Raw genomic sequence first — 15414 nt, 5'->3', positions numbered from 1 at the left:
GGGCGAAATGAGCCTACACAGGGCCTGGGACAGAGAAGTGCAACTGTGTGTGAGCTGCCGGTCCCGGCCCCGCCCACGTGGACCCAAGCAGATGCGCCCCCCACAGGAGCATCAGCTCACGTCCTTGTCTCCTCTGACTCACCTCACCCCCCTCCCAGGAGGGAGGCATCCGCCCACCAACCCACCCTGTGCTGGGCCTGACACTGGGGACCCGGCGGAGCCCCAAAGTCTCACTCCTACTACGTGACAAGGAGCAGGGCACTGAACAGCAAGTGTGAGGATGGTGGCAAGGGGCGGCCTCCCTGGGCCAGTGAAGAGACTCAGGCCTCTTTCTCCAGGGCCTGGGGCCCTGCCGCCCGAGGCTGCCTGAGGAGGGATCCACAGAGCCAAGAAGACAGTGTGCAACCACGGCAACATTCTGCAGGAAGAGGGGTGGCGAGAAGGTGGAGGGTCCGGCAGGGAGGGCTTCCCGGAGGAGATGCTATCTATGCTGATTTGGGATCATTTCCCAGGTTGAATGACATCCTTGGAGTGTGACCCATGAAAGCAGGTGTGTGGAAAGCAGGCAGTTGGGCAAGCTCTGCAGTCATTACTGCCTGCCCTGGGCAGGAGGGGAGCCCTCTTCAGGGTGGACGGCCTCCGGGGGATGGGGGACCCTCAGACTGGCTCTGGGATCCCCTCAGGAAATGCTAAGTGCTGAAACCCCAGCCTTTCCATTGTAAAGAGCAAAAGGATGAAGGGCTGCCAGGCCCAAGAAGAGCAGACCCCCACCTGGAAGCCAGACTCGCTGTCAGCAGGGGCGTGGTGGGCGGCTCCGAGTGGGGAGGGGAAAGTGCCCCTAGCTGGCCGCTCTCCCAGACTGCACTGCTCAATGCCGGCGGTTTCCATGGGAACAAGAGGGCCAGACAAGAGCCTTGGCCTCTCTCCTCCTCACTTTCCTTGGGCTCCAGGCCCCACTGCCTCCACCCTGCAAGGCCCCAGGTCTGTGTAGGTGCTGGGGCTCTGGGAGGGGAGCCTGGCAGGGCAGCCTGGGAGGCACAGTGCAGCCCCGGCTGGCGGTTAGGGGCGTCTGGCCTCTGTGCTCGGCCGTCAGCTGGCACTGGGGCTCCCTGCCAAGTGGCCAGCTCCCAGTCCTCCCTGGGGCCCACACCTGGGTCTGTGGCAGGACAGGCGGGCACTTGCTGCCCCAGGGGCTCTGCCTGAGCACAAAGGTCCCTTCAGGTCCCTGCCACTGCCGGCAAGAAGAAAGGCAGCTCAGTTCCCTAGGTCGGCCATGGGGTGGCCCTGGGCGTGGGCCAGGCCAGTGTGCGCTGAGCTCAGGCCACTCTCCAGCCCCCGGCCCGGACACGCAGTGGAAAACAGAGGTTATGACAGAGCCTAGGCCTGGCTAAGCTGCCCGCTGGCCAGGCCCTCTGCTGGGGGCTGTGTCTGGGGGCACTGGGGCATCAGGTGACAGAGTTGGGCTGCACAGCCTTGCTGGGGGAACCCAGGGGAGTCCCGCACCCCGGGCCTCAGTATGGTTCTTTGTAACATGGGTGTGGTGACTGTCCCTCGAAGGCACGGCTAAAGGTGACTATGCTGCTGGTGCTCCGGAAGTGCTGGCTGGTGTCACGGTGACCGGTGGGCCACGTCCCTGCTGACGGTCAGCAGGGTTCAGGCAGCAGCTGAGGCTGAGCTGGCTCTGCCCAGGGGGTGGGTCAGTCCTCCTTGTCCGAGTTCTGAGGGCCGACTGTGGGGCCTGGAGACCAGAACGAATGGACGGCGGCTCAGGTCTTGGCCCGTCTCGGGGAGCCCCCAGGGACAGTGGTGACCACAGGGCCTGGCTGCTAAGGGGGTGATCCTGGCTGCAGATGGAGTTCGCTCCGATTAGCTGTCGTGCTGAGGGCACCAAACTACAACCTCGGACATGGTCCCGGAGGGGCCTCCTCCTCTGGGCTGCTGTCCAGGCTCCTCATACTCAGGAACCACTCTGCTCCGCGGCCAACGTCCCAGCCTCAGCAGGGCTGGGGGGAGCAGCAGGTGGCCAGGGCCCGCCTGCCCTGTGTGGGGGCAGCACCCTGTCCATCAAAAACACAGGAGAGGGCAAGGCAGGGTGCTGGTAGCCATCTCAAGGAGGAGCTCTCCCTGGGACCCAAAATGGGCTGAAAGGAGGAAGGAGAGGCTCCTGAGGCTGCCCTCAGGGTGTGGGTTGGTTATTATTCCAATGGCATGGGCTGCGGGGGGCCAGACATGGTCCTGGACAGACTGCATTTTGAGCCTCTACGAGGGCCACCGCCTCCATGCAGCCCTCCCTGACTGCCTATGTGGAATCGGTCCATTCTCCCCAGGGCTGCCCTGTACCCCAACATTCACCATACTGTACTTTCACCATCTGAGCCTCGTCTATGCCCCTGAACAGCTGTGATGCCCGGCTGGACAGGGCCTGACTGTGCGGATGGAGCTCAACCAGCCCCACGGTGCTGAGACAGGGACCCTGAGGTCAGAGGGAAAAGTCGTGTCTGTGGCTAGATGAGAGCGGGATACTCTCTGAGGCCCAGGGAGTCTGAACGGGCTGGCGCTCCCTGCTGGGTGGCCTGGCCGCTGTGGGCAGGACTCCACCAAGCTGCACAAAGCTCCCCTTCTCTGACGATCCCAGCTCCCCTGGGCTGGGGTTGGTGGGAGGCGCAGGCACCGCCGGAATGTGTCGAGTCAGGAGAGGGGCGTGGGAGGGAGTCCCCACCAGGTGCCAAGTCCTCGCTGCCCTGTCCTGATGGCTTAGGTGCTGCATCCTCCAGCAAGCTGGCCCAGGACCCTGGTGGCTGTGCGTGTAGCTCGAGGTTCTCAGGCTCCTGCCTCAGGGGCTTCTGCCCAATACGCACGGAGGGGGCACGGAAGGACCTGCGGCTCCAAGCTCAGCCAGAGCACACCAGGCCACCAGGCCCTAGTCCCCTCCTCTCTGAAACAGGCCCCGCACAGGGTCAGGGCGAGGACTCGAGGACGCATCTAGAGCTGCAGAGAAGAGTGTAGCCTCAGGAGCCGGGTTGCCCTGTGGCCTGCGCGACACCGATCCCCTCTGTGACTCGGTTTCCCAATGGTCGGTGGCTACGGCAATGGAATCTCCTTCACAAGTTGCTGGGAGACCCAGCGAGGTGGCAGAGTCAGGACAGAATCTGGCAGAGTAAGCACGTGCCCAGTGCCTAGTAGGTACTCAACAAACATTCACGGAACCTGAACCCAGTACAGGCCTGGCGCACAGCAGGCCATGAGCAAAGGCGTATCTGTTGGAGCGGGTCCTCCCACCGTTTGAGGTCTCCCTAAGGAGGCACACCCTCAGCTCTTGTCCCAGGGCTCACAGACACGGGGGGCCCGAGGGTGCCGGGCCCTGGCACGTCCTGCTGAGGCTCGGGGACCGCAGGGGAGGGTGGTCCCCTGCTTGCTGAGGCCTGAGGTGAGCAGAGAGGCCAGCTGGGGCTCTGGGTCAAGAGAAGGGCAAAGGGTGTGTGCTCTGGAGTCAGGACGGCCTGGGTTCAAATCCCGCCCCCACTCCTCACGTGCGGTGTGGTCATGGACAGCTTGCCTGTCGTCACTGCACTGTCCCCAGCTGTGCAACAGGAACAGTGAACCACAGTGGATGGGTGCGGGCAGAAGAGGGAACCCCCAAGCATGCCTAGCAGGGCGCCCCCATCGGCTGCTCCACCAGGAGGCAGCGACCTGCTCCAACCTCTTTTAGCCACTTCCTGTCAGGCCTCGAAGAGTCTACAGGTGCTCCCAGGCTGCTGGGGACCATGGGTGGGGCAGGAGCCTTCTCCCTGACATCCCTCTAGCCTCCTGGACTCCAGCAAGTTGGGGGGCAGACGTTCTCCCCAACGAGGTCCCCTCTGGGGATCAGATCTCTCCCTGCTGCCCCAGAGGCCTCATTTCTGTCCCTTATGAGCCCTCCCACCCCCCGTCCAGGACAGCCACACTGCCATGATTCCCACGAGCACACCTGCTGAGCCACCATCCCTGGTACGAGCCAGGATACCCAGCAGCCACACCAGCAAGCAGCGCGGCCCAGCACATGGCCGCGACCACGGGGCTGCCCAACTCACCCTCGTAGAAGCGGATCTTGTCTCTCAGGATCACCATGCCCTTCGTCAGCAGCTGGTTCTGGAAGGCACACACGGAGACGCCGTCACAGCCCTGAGGGGGTCCTTGGGGTCCTGGCAGGCAGGGCTCCCAAGAGCCCGCCACCCTGCAGCCAAGGCCCGGTGGGGAAGGGACTCGCCGACGTCCCAGCTCCCTCCTGCCGCAGAGCCCGAACCTCAGCCCCTCCTGGGGGGACACCGACAACTGACCCAACCAAGAGTTGTCACGAGACTGGAGGTGGCCATAGGGACGATCCCAAGAGAAGGGTGGCCCCCACTGGCAGCCTCAGCGGAGCTGGGCGGGCAAGCTGCCTCACTTCCCGCGACAAATGAAGGACGCTGAGCCCACGGGGCCTGTGACAAGGGCCTGGTCCGGGAGCTGCACTGGTCACGCAAGGCTTACACCATGGGGTCCTGTGTGTGCTACCCTGGGCACCGGCTGAGGATGACCCCGTGTGGGCTCGGCACCGTTCACAACAGCCAAGGGGTGGGCATGCCCCAGGGCCCACCCACAGACTGACAGACAAAATGGGGCGCATGTAGACAAGGGGGGAGCGTGTTTGGCTGTGGAGGAACGAAGCCCCGACACCTGCCGCAGCGCGGATGAGCCTCGAGGACGCCGTGCTCAGCAAAGGCAGCTGGACACGAGAGCCACACAGGGTGGGTGTGGCTCCATTCTGGTGAAACCCCCGGAACAGGAAAGTCCAGAGACAGAACGCAGACCGGCAGTTGCCAGGGGCTGTGTGGGGAGGGGACGGGGACCGATTGTAAAGCGTGGGGTTTCTCTTGAAGGGTGATGAGAATGTTCTGGAATTAGCCAGTGGTGAGGGTGGCAGGACTTTGTGGGTACGCTGAGAACCACTGAGCCGAACCCTTTAAACCGTGCAGCATGGGGTTCCCCTGTGTTCAGCAATGGTGCCAGCCTGCGGCCTGGAAGGGGGTCCAGGAATTACAAGAGCCACAGCAGCTGGGGCAGAGGGGCCTCGGTGACGCGGATACCCCTGGCTCAGGGCACTGGGGCTGGAGGATGACCCAGACATGGACGCTGGGGGCCACGCTGACGTCCCAGGAGGAGGTATACCACTAATGACAAAGTCGCCTGAGCCCGCCACGCGCCAGGCACAGTGCCGACACTGCACCTGCACGGTATCAACTTCACAACCGGCTGCGGTGGTAGGTAGGGAAACCGAGTCACAGCGAGGCGGAGCCTTTGCAACCTAGTGCTCCAATGCCTCCTGAGAGCAGGTAACCTCAGGTCCTTCTCACCAGCTCAGAAAGCCACCCCAGTCCAGCGAGAGAGCAGGGCCACTCACCTGCAGGCACTCCGTGAAGAAGGGCCCCAGCTCTGTCTTCAGCAGCTGCCTGTGGGTGGGAGGGGAGACGAGAGTGAGGGAGAGTGGGAGTCAGATTCCATCGAGGGGCAGCGGGGGTCCCAGGGGACCGTGGGAGCCAGGGGGCACGTGCTCAGCCCAACGTGAGGGCTGCACGCTGGGTGGGCTGCACACCTTCATGGTCCACAGCTGCGGCCCCTCCGCCCCCACCCCCGCATTTCACACAGGAAGAAGCTGGAGGGCCCCCAGGGCAAGAGGGCAAGTGAGGGCCTCAAGTGGCTCGCATGTTCTCAGGAAGACTCCAGGCAGGGCCGGCCTTCCCACCCACCCCAGCCTCAGAGTGGGCTGAGCTCTGGCACCCTCCCTGAGGCCCAAGAAGGTACAGCAGGTTCGGGGGGGGTCAGCCATGCCTCAGAGGACACCACAGTGTCTGGGGTGGGGCGGGGGAGGAAGACTTCCTACAGGCCCCAGCAGCCCTCAGCTCCCCAGGTCTCCAACCGGCAGATCCATTGGCAGGGGCTGGGGGAGGGGTAACAAGGAGGGGTTGCTAATGGAGACAGTTTTTTGGGACGGGGGATGAAAATGTTCTGGAATTAAATAGGGCGATGGTTGTACAAACTTGTGAATAAACTAGAACACTGAACTGCGTATTTTACAAGGATGAATTATGTCTCAAAGAAATACAAGGACAAAATGGGGGGGATGAGGGGCAAGTGAGGGCCAGACACCAGCACCCCCGTCCTAGTCCCCGTCCCGGCCCTCCCCGTGCCTGGCACCGCTGGCTCTCACAAGCGAGCTTCGGGAGCGGAGGGGAGTGTCGGGGACAGGCGCAATCAATGGCTCCGGACCCGGGCTCTCGTGGGATTGAAGCTAATGACCAATTATGGATTTAGTCACAATTAAATTCACTTAATTTAATGTGGCTGCGTGATGGCAAAGAGCTGGGCCGGGGGAGGTCCTGAAGGACCCGAGGGCCCTGGAGTCAGAGGCCTAGGCCCCGGCTCCACAAGTGACCTATGACCTCTCCTCTCCGTGCCTCAGTTTCCTCATCTGTAAAATGAGCAGTGGGGTGCCCACTCCTCAGAGGCGCCGTGGAGAGTTCAAGGCGGGCAAGCTCGTGGCACAGGGCTGGCACAGAGTAAACTGGCGAAAGAAAGGCCATTATCAGTAGTTAACAACACCCGGCATTTCATTTTTTGCGGGGAGCAGGTCAGGGGAGAGCACTAACGCAGCCCCCCACTACCAAAAATTATGCAGTCGAGTTTCCTACATCTGGGGAAAACACAGGGGTCGGCGCATCGGAGTGCAGCGGCAGAGCCTCGCCCCGGGAAAGGCACCTTTGTGATCACGGTATCTCCCCGCCAGGTGCGTGCGGGCTTTCATTCCGAACTGGCTAAAACGTTGCTGCCCCACATAAGCTACCTGGCCGGGAGCTCCACGCCTGACCTCTACCTGTTTCTTCGGTAAAGGGTGCCAGGGCTGTCGCGGGGAGCCTGGGGCCCGGGGCTACATTTCTACCCCATGCCAGCACCCCCCCCACACTGTGCCATCCCAAGGGCTGGTGACAGGGGCGTATGGTCTGGGGTTACAGTCCCCACCCCTGTGCTGTTTATGCTGCCAGAGGGGGAGGGTGTCCAAACGGCTGGAGGGCTGTCCCTGGCGCTTTGCTCAGGAATTCAGAAGTATTTCCTTATGTTCTGTTGTTTAAACATCTAGCACATTCTTTAGGCTTGCCACAAACTCCCTTTCCCTCAGCAGAACAGAAAACGGGGTTGCTGTGGGCCCCACTGAGGCCCTCAGGGGGCTCCTGAGGCCCCACCCCTGGGGGGCTCGAGGAGCCTGAGAAAAGTGGGACAGACCACACGTCGGGCTTGGCAGGCAATGAGCCCCTGCTCCCGCGACTTCACCAGCCCCTCTCCCGCGTCAGGCCTCAGTTTGTCTGCAGGCACCCTTCCATCCCCGCCACACGGCTGTGGGGAGGGTCCGCCCATCCCAGGTCGCCTTTTATTCCCGCCTGGAGCTGATGAGAAGCACTGCTGTCTCGTTTTACCCTGGTGGAAGGGGAGCAGCTCAGAGGCAGCCCACGCCTCCTTGCAGCAGCTGTGTGACCCTGAGCAAGGCTCTCGCCCTCTCTGAGCGTTGGCCACCTCCTACTACACAGCATGTCCCGGAGGCCTCGAAGATTCCCTCCAGGCCGAAGCTGGGCCCTCGAGGGGGCTCCTTGCCAAGTGTTCATGCCTCAGGCACTCACAGGAAATGAGGGGCAAGCGCCGGCTGTAATCGCTTTTCCGGGAACGACACCCCCGTCATTAGGCAGGTGGGTCCTTCCTCTTTAACAGAATAAATGTCTTTCCTGACACTCAACACCAGTGGGGAATGTGGGCGTTTTCTGGACCCACGTCAGGTCCCACCCTGTTTCTCCTGGAAAGACGTCTTCAAGAGGGCTGGTGGCGAAGGCGCCCCAGGCCCAAGAGCCACGTAATGGGGTCCACGTGGTGGTCACTGCGGACTGCAGCTCTCAGGGCACAGTCTCTGGTGGGGCTGGTGGACCAGGGGCCTGGCCGGGCCTCCCATCCTGGCACAGCCCTCCCTCCTTCTCACAGGCCTGCGTGGGGACGGGGCAGGGCGGCCACTCACCGGACACCTTCGTTGAGGGTAAACAGCTCCTGATCGGGCAGCCCCTTGCGCTGGAAGACGGCGATCACCCCGTTGTGGATGCTGCGGGTGGGGAGAGAGGAGCACTGTGTCCAGATGCCCCAGGACCCCTCCCCGCCTCCCCCAGACCTCCCTTCGCCCTGCTCTCCCTGCTTGGCCGAGCAACAGGAAGGGCCCGGTCAGAGGCAAGACGCCGTGAGAGCAGGGATCGATCGTCCCCGTGGGACCCTTGGTTCCCACCTCAGCCCCCAGACCCTGCACCCCCAGCCTCCCCCGTGCCCCAGGCGTCTCCTGGTCACCTCTCCAGGATGTCCCGTATCCCCCAGACACACTGTGCTTCCCTTCCTGTCCTCTCAGACCCTCTAAGCCCAGGCCAGAGACTAGGGCCACCTCCTGATGGCCCCAAAGGATCCAAGACCACTGACTTTGAAACCCTGGGCTTCTCGGTGGCCCCGAGCCGGCCCCTGCTGCTCCCGCCTCCGAGCACCAGGGGCCATGCCCTGCACCGGCCCTGCAGGGGAAGCTGCCCGCAGGTCCTCCCCCTCTTCCTTCTGTCTGGTTCCTTCCTTCAAATCACAGGCGGCTGTCTGCTTTGGCAGCACCCGTTAGCGTGGAGCTGCACGCTTACGTGTGATTTGTGAGGTCAGCTTGTCTCTGCCACCTTTACCAAGCGAGAGAGCACGGGCCCTGTGCTGCTCACGGCCGCAGGATAGCACCTGGCTCACAGTGCAGCTCGGTGCGTACCTGGTCAAGTTCATCCTCACCCTCACCCTCCAAACCCTATTGGCCCTGCCTCCTGGATCTCCCCAGCACCCCTCCTCCCCGCCTGGACCTCTGATTACGCCCGCTAGCCTCCGCACTGTACCCACTGCCCATTTGAGGCTCCTCGGAAGCACCCCTTCCCTGCACTCCTGGGCACCCCACACTCTAATCCCCTAGAATGCAGGGCCTGTCAGGGGTGCCACACCTCTGGGTCTCTGTACCCACTGCCCCTTCTGCCTGGAGGGCCCTCTCCTTCCTGTTGCCTAGACAAGCAGCTAGTCATATCAGAGCCTCCACTCAGAGGCCACTGCCTCCAGGAAGCCCTCCTGATGCCTTCCCCATTCTGTGCAGACTTGTGTCCCACCACTTTGCTGATTCACTTTCCTGTTAGTCCCTCCCACTGGCCACCCACTCCCAAGGGTGACACCCAGGTCCCGCCACCCCCCCCACACCCAGCACCTGGCTGCTGTTCCCTGAGGTTCACCACCTCACGCTGCCTGCATGACTCTCAGGGTACAGGGGACAGCTGGACACATGCTGCTGGTCACCCAGGGCAGGCAGTGGCCAGAGTGCCTGCTGTCCTTGTCTGCCTCCCCCAGCTCCACCCTTCCCAGCAACAGGGGACTGGCTGCCTGCTTCTTGGATAAGGAGACCGAGGCTCAGAGGCCCAGTGCCCTCAGGGCCCCACGGCACAGGTAGGTGAAGGAGGGTCTGGGCAGTGTGGGGACATGCCCAGTTTCCACAGCTGGCCCCGGCTGAGCCAGAGGCCGTGGCCACACTGGACACCTGTCCCCTGACCCAGGGTGTCTGGCTCCTCAGGGGCCTGACACTGGAATGCTGCTTATTCACATGTCCAGGGACACACCCTCTATGTGGTCCCTGTCTGTGGGAGGGGTCACGTGCAGGCCTGCCTCAGCCTCGGCTGGGATCGTGTCCGCCTGTTACCAGCCCCGGGCAGATCCGGCTCCCCATCTGCACTAAGAAAAGATGAGAATCCGACGGGAAGTCGGTGGCCACTGGGAAGCCAGCTGTCCTACTGCGGCTGCCCCCTGGAATCCTGACAGCTGGGAACACTCTCTCCGCCTTGGGGGATGATGCGGGGCCAGGGGCAGACAGATGCAGGGGTGGCCCCACCCAGCCCTGTCTGCCTAGGGGTGGTGGGAGGGGTGGGGCTCGGGACCTTGAGGCCTCGGTGACCCACCAGGCCTGGCCCGGCTGCTCTCAGGGACCTACTCTTACCAGCCTCTCTGCACCCTTCCTGTCCTCCCTTTAACCCTTCCCCAGGGACTCCAGCCCACTCTGGTTCCACAACCACCACCCCCACGCCCCGCCCCCCGCAAGAGCTGATGCTACACCACATGGGTTTGAATGGCAAGGCTGGCAGTCTGGACCCCTCAGGGGGTCTGGCCACTCTGTGGCTCTTGCACCACCTCCCCTCCTGACTCACGGCCCTCGTCCTCACTGCTCCCTGGTCTGGAAGCTGGCCTTCCACCCACCTCCCTCCTCAAGCCTTCCCGACCACCCAGGAGTCTGGGGCTCTCCTCCCTTGAACCTGTGCGGGGCAGGTATTCAGCCCCTCTGCTTTTTGGCGAAGGGAGGGCTGTTTGGTTTGCTCTTTAGTCTCCACCCCCAATCTGGCACTGGGGCAGCTGAGGTCGCTCACGGAGGGTCTGTCTGTGACCCAGCGACCCAGTGAACACCCTGCATGCTGTCTGAGTACCCCCCGCCCCGACTGCCCCCTCCAGCCCCCACCCAGGCAGGCTCAGGGGTGGGTGTGGGTTTGGATCCCGGCCGTGGGCTCCCCGGCTCTATGCCTCAGACGAGGACCCTGAGCAGCTGTGGCTCCGGGTCCCCATCCGCACAACGGGCTCGTCATTAGAGCCCCTAAAGGAGGCGCTGTGGGCAGCAGGCAGTGCCCTGCGGGCTGTTTGTCGTGGTGTGGGTCAGCAGTGACTCTCGGGAGGGGCGTGACCCCAGAAGCAGCCACCCCAGCTCAGCCATCTGCTCTGTGGTTTTCTCAATGCCTTCCTTCTGACCACGACACGAGGTGGGAACTGTCATACCCAGGCCACAGAACACTGAGGCTCCGAGAGGCGGAGGGTCGGCCCACAGTCACACAGCTTTATCGCCAGCCTGGAGCCCCAGGCCCACGGTGCCCCAACCCCCACCCCGCCCCGCCCAAACGTGGTGGTAGGGGTTGGGGTGGCGGGGACAGGCAGGGCCCAGATCCTTCCCGTTTCTCTCCAGCTGAGGTTCCATGTTCTTTCCAAAGACCAAGTTGGGTAAACAAGAAAGCCTCGCTGCGGCCACTGGGGGAGAGAGGAAGGGCGGAGAGGGTGAAAGGACCTCATGTGACTTATCGCCCCCCCAGAATAGAAGTGAAACCCCAGCTGTTCCTGCCCGTGGACGCCTAGACCAGAGGTGGGCAGGCCCAGCCGGGGGCAGGGCCATGGTCCCTGGGAAACTGCAGGCAGCCTTTGGGGAGCTTCCAGGAGAGACCCTGACCCATCACCCCCTCCTCTCATTGGGCAGCCCCTGCCTGCACGGGGGCCTGTCCTTCCAGATCCCACGGAGGGAGACAGGAGGCGGGGCCAAGCCCCAGACTCTCTTGCTGGAGCACTGGGTGGGCACCGGGCACAAGTGCAGGGTCCTCAGGGAGGCTCCAGGGCACCCAGGATGGAGCTGAGATTGGCCACTGAGGCTGCTGGGACAGGCCTGCCCAGGACTGTCCCACCTTGGGGGCTGTGGCGAGGCTGGGAGGAAAGGCTAATTGGGGACCTGGGGGCACCTGCCTGTGGCCACCCCGGCCCGGGCTGAGGCCAGCGTGCGGCTGTGAGCTCCGGGACCACGGCATCGCCCCGCTCAGTGTTGCGTACACCTGCCCAGCAGAGAGCAAGTGGGTGGGGGCCCACCCAAAGCCTCTTGCCTTGCCTCTGGTGGGTCAGCCCGATGGACACTCGGGGACCCCTGGAGGTAGAGAGCCCTGTCCTTCCTCGGGCCCCCACCCCGCTCTGGACCGGGCCTCCGGGGGCCCCTGCGGACGTCCTTCTCACTGTCCGGTGCCCCCAGAGGGCCGACCAGGCCCTGGGCAGGGCTGGTTCTTCCTCAGGCCCCTCTGACTAGTGTTGAGACCTGGATCCTCTCAGGACCCGACACCCAGCCAGTGGCCCAAGGGAAGGGCTGAACGGGTGGGCGGAGGCAGGCAGGGGTGCTGGGCACCACTGGGTCCCCACGGGTCCCTTTAGGATCTTCCTGATGCCACCTGGGCTGGTTAGTGCCCACCCTGGCTCCCACTTCAGGCTGCCGGGGCTCTACCCTTCTCCCTGCCCTGCCCATCCAAGGGTGACCGGAGCCCCAGTGTCCCAGCCCCCAGAAGTTAAGTGGCAGGACCACCCAGCCTTTTCTGCATGCCCAGGTGAAAGGCACTGGGAGGCAGGTGTCTCAGAACCCAATCCTACCCCAATTTAGACCCCAATCTGACCCCCTGGAAAGTAGGGGTGAGAACCACCCGTGGGCAGGTTTACCTGCTCCTCAGCAAACAGGTACTACTCATACCCTGGCTTTGCTCCACCTGGCTTCAAATCCCCCACCCCAGAGTTCCCCGCTGAGCAGGAGGGGCCCCGCCCACATTCACTGAAGGCAAGGGCTCGGGGAACTTCTCAAAGGCCCACCTGCCCAGGTAGGCAGGCACCTGCTCGGGCCCTGACCCTCTCCATCTTGACAGGCTGCAGAGGGGACAGTGGCATGCCCGTGTCTTCCCATGGCTGCCCGGGCCTCACATTCCACCTTCTGAGCCCAGAGTATGGCTGTCCTGTAGCTGCTGTATCACAAGACCACCAGCCTGGTGGCTTACAACAAGCCCGAGCTGTGTTCCTGGAGTCTTGAAGGCTGAGAAGTCTAGGTCAGTGTCACAGGACTAAAGCCAGGGCGTGGGTGGACCGGCCCCTTCTGCAGGCCCCAGGGCAGAACCGACAGCCTTGCCCAGCTGGGAGAGGCGCCTGTACTCCTGGGCTCTCGGGCCCCTCCCTCCATCCCCAGCTTCTCTGCTTCTGCCCTGGGCCTCCCTCTCACAGAGGCCTTGTGAGGAGGACACCAGCGCCTGCATCATCTCCCCATCCAAAGACCCTTAGCTCAGTCACATTTGAAAAGCCCCCTTTGCCTTACAATACTACTAGTCTCAGGTTCTGGGGAATCGGGATGCGGGCGTATTTGGGGACTATTATTCTGCTGACCACGTGTGGACTGCCTCAGAGGGGCAGGGCTCCGGATCTAGGGTCTGGCTGGAGCAAGCAAGGAGGTGGGGGTCCACAGGCCCTCCCTGGCCTCCAACCCCGCTCTCAAGCAACTAGTCACCTGGGAGGCCTCAACCAGCTTCCTCTGGCCCCCCAGAGACCCCCATGGTGCAGAAGTACAGGCTTTGGAGTGAGACCCGGGTGGTCCTTGGGACTCTCTGAGCCTCCTCTGCAGGGTGGGGGTCGGGAGAAGTACCTGGAGTTATTCCTGGGATGAAAAAAACTCCTCCCACCTGAGTTTGGCCAGAGCGGAGCGGCACCTTCTTGGACACAGGGTGTGATGGCTGCTCAGCATTGCTGAGATCAGGGAGGGGAACACTCTGCAGGGGTCGGGCCAGGGACCCTCCAGGATGGGGGGCAGACTCCAGCTCACCCCCAAAACCCACTTCGCCCTGTACGCTAAAGACAGTCACCCGGCTTTGGAAGCGAGTTTGTGGGCAGAGTGACAAGTGTCACCGGCAACACAGGGGAGCACCCTCCCCCCGGCTCCTGCCTGGCTGGGCGCCTCCATTCTAACATCTAGGCGGGGTGGGCACAGGGCTCTCCAAACCTCAATCATTTGGGCAGATGCAGGCCTGGCAAGTGGGGTGCCAGAATCGTGAGCACCCCGTGACCCAAACGCAGGTGCAGGGGACCCGTGTTGGGGTCTGGGGCACTCCCTCCACCTGCATCTCAGAACATGACCTTCATGGACCTGGAGGCCTCACGCACATGGGTCTAGGCCTTGGGGAGGGACTCCAGGTGGGATTGGCAGGTGAGCCTTCTAATCCTCCCCCACGCCCCAGCCTCTGCAGCCCCTGCCCTGGGCTTGGCACAGGGGAGAAACCTGTCTGACCCTGCACCTCCTGACAGTTCTAGTCCACGGTTTGCAAGGGCAGCCCAGGAGGGGCCATCCTGGCACCCACCACTCGCTCAAATGTTTCCTGCACACCCACGGGATCCACGAGAACAGAACATGGGCTGCTGGCTGCGTGTGGTCTGCATGTGGATACCCCGTGTTTGCCTCCTTCCCAGCACTGAAGCCGGCCTGCGATCCCCTGACTGGTTTGCTTATGTCCTATTTATTTCAGGACTCCCCTGCCGACTCGAAGCTCTGGGACGCTGTTGGCTCTTTGCTGACTCTACGCCCCCGGGAGTGAATACCTGAATGAATGAATGAATGAATGGCTAAGTGAATGTATGAATTCTCTTCTTGCAAGAACAAGCTATGTTTGTTTTGGGTTTTTTTTTTTGCCCATGCCCCATGTCCAGATGAGGAAAGAGGCACAGGGAATTTGGGGGGGGGGTGCCCAGGGTCACTGTAGTGGGTTGAACAGTGTCCTCTAGAAAGCCATGCCCACCCGAAATCTCAGATCTCATTTGGAAACGGCCTTTGCAGATGCCATCAGTTCAGGACCTTCAGATGGTCACCCCGGATCCAGGGCGGGCCCTAAATCAATGGCTGGCATCTTTATGAGAGAGGAGAGGGGGTTTGCACACAGAGACGCGGAGGAGAGGCCAAGGGAAGATGGAGGCAGAGGATGGAGTGACTTGGCCACCAGTCGAGGGTCCACCGAGAACTGGTAGAGGTGGGGGGAGCACAGCCCGCCAACACCTTGATGTTGGACTTCGGGCTCTGGAACCACGAGAGAATAAACCTGTTGCTGCAAGTCACCCAGGTTGTGGTGGTGGGTTACGGTGGCCCCGGGACACCAGTGTGGCCACACGGAGAAAAGGCGGTGCACCTCAGACTCCGCTCAGCAAGGAGGACCTGCGCAGACTGTTCCGGCACAGACAAGGCTGTTGTCCTGTGGGCCTGGCGGGGGCACTGCGGAGACCAGAAGGGGCCCTGGCCCCCACCACTGCCACTCGGGGGCCTGGCAGAAGGCACTTTGCTGCCTGCTTGGCTCAGACCACCCTCGGCCTGGGGAGGAGACAGCAGGGCTCTGGCCCTGCCACGGCCTACGTGGGCAGGTCTCCTGGGGCTCTGCGTCCCCCCCGCCCCCCGCACCTCTCACCTAGGGGCAGAGGTGGTAGTAGTCTCTCTCTCCCTGGGCTACAATGGTAGCGCAGTGAGCCAAGGGACACGAAGGGGCCTGGCCCGTTGCAGGAGTGCGGGCCGGTGGGGGAGCTGACCGGGAGCCTGTGGGGGCAGGCTGTGGGTGCTAGCTGTAGGGAGGGGTGTGCTCCTCGGCAGCCCGCCGGGCCCAGGCACAGCCCAGAACTGGAGTTCCACAGCTCCCTGAAGTAAAAGGCGGCTGGGAGATCCAGGCGGTCCCTCCTGGAAGA

At 62.9% G+C, this 15414-nt stretch overlaps 2 protein-coding genes and 1 non-coding gene across 6 annotated transcripts in view; all 3 read right to left on the bottom strand.

Moving 5' to 3' along the window:
• ARHGAP8 (Rho GTPase activating protein 8) overlaps positions 1-15414 on the bottom strand; it is a 181173-nt gene that overhangs the window by 44019 nt on the left and 121740 nt on the right. The window lies entirely within an intron of this gene.
• PRR5 (proline rich 5) overlaps positions 1-15414 on the bottom strand; it is a 47166-nt gene that overhangs the window by 6834 nt on the left and 24918 nt on the right. For all 4 annotated transcript variants that reach the window (XM_053919683.1, XM_053919682.1, XM_053919684.2 and 1 more), the window contains 3 exons: positions 8075-8155; positions 5420-5468; positions 4071-4128 (listed from right to left, as the gene is read on the bottom strand). In XM_053919683.1, the coding sequence (XP_053775658.1) occupies positions 4071-4128; positions 5420-5468; positions 8075-8155 (188 nt within the window). The remainder of the gene's footprint in view (positions 1-4070; positions 4129-5419; positions 5469-8074; positions 8156-15414) is intronic.
• On the bottom strand, positions 6649-6810 carry LOC112322087 (U1 spliceosomal RNA). The gene has a single exon (XR_002976581.1). It is a non-coding gene; the product is annotated as a U1 spliceosomal RNA (small nuclear RNA).

Source organism: Desmodus rotundus, chromosome 3 (genome assembly GCF_022682495.2).
Source record: "Desmodus rotundus isolate HL8 chromosome 3, HLdesRot8A.1, whole genome shotgun sequence".
NCBI classification, from domain to species: domain Eukaryota; kingdom Metazoa; phylum Chordata; class Mammalia; order Chiroptera; family Phyllostomidae; genus Desmodus; species Desmodus rotundus.
This window is presented reverse-complemented; position numbering and strand designations above follow the sequence as displayed.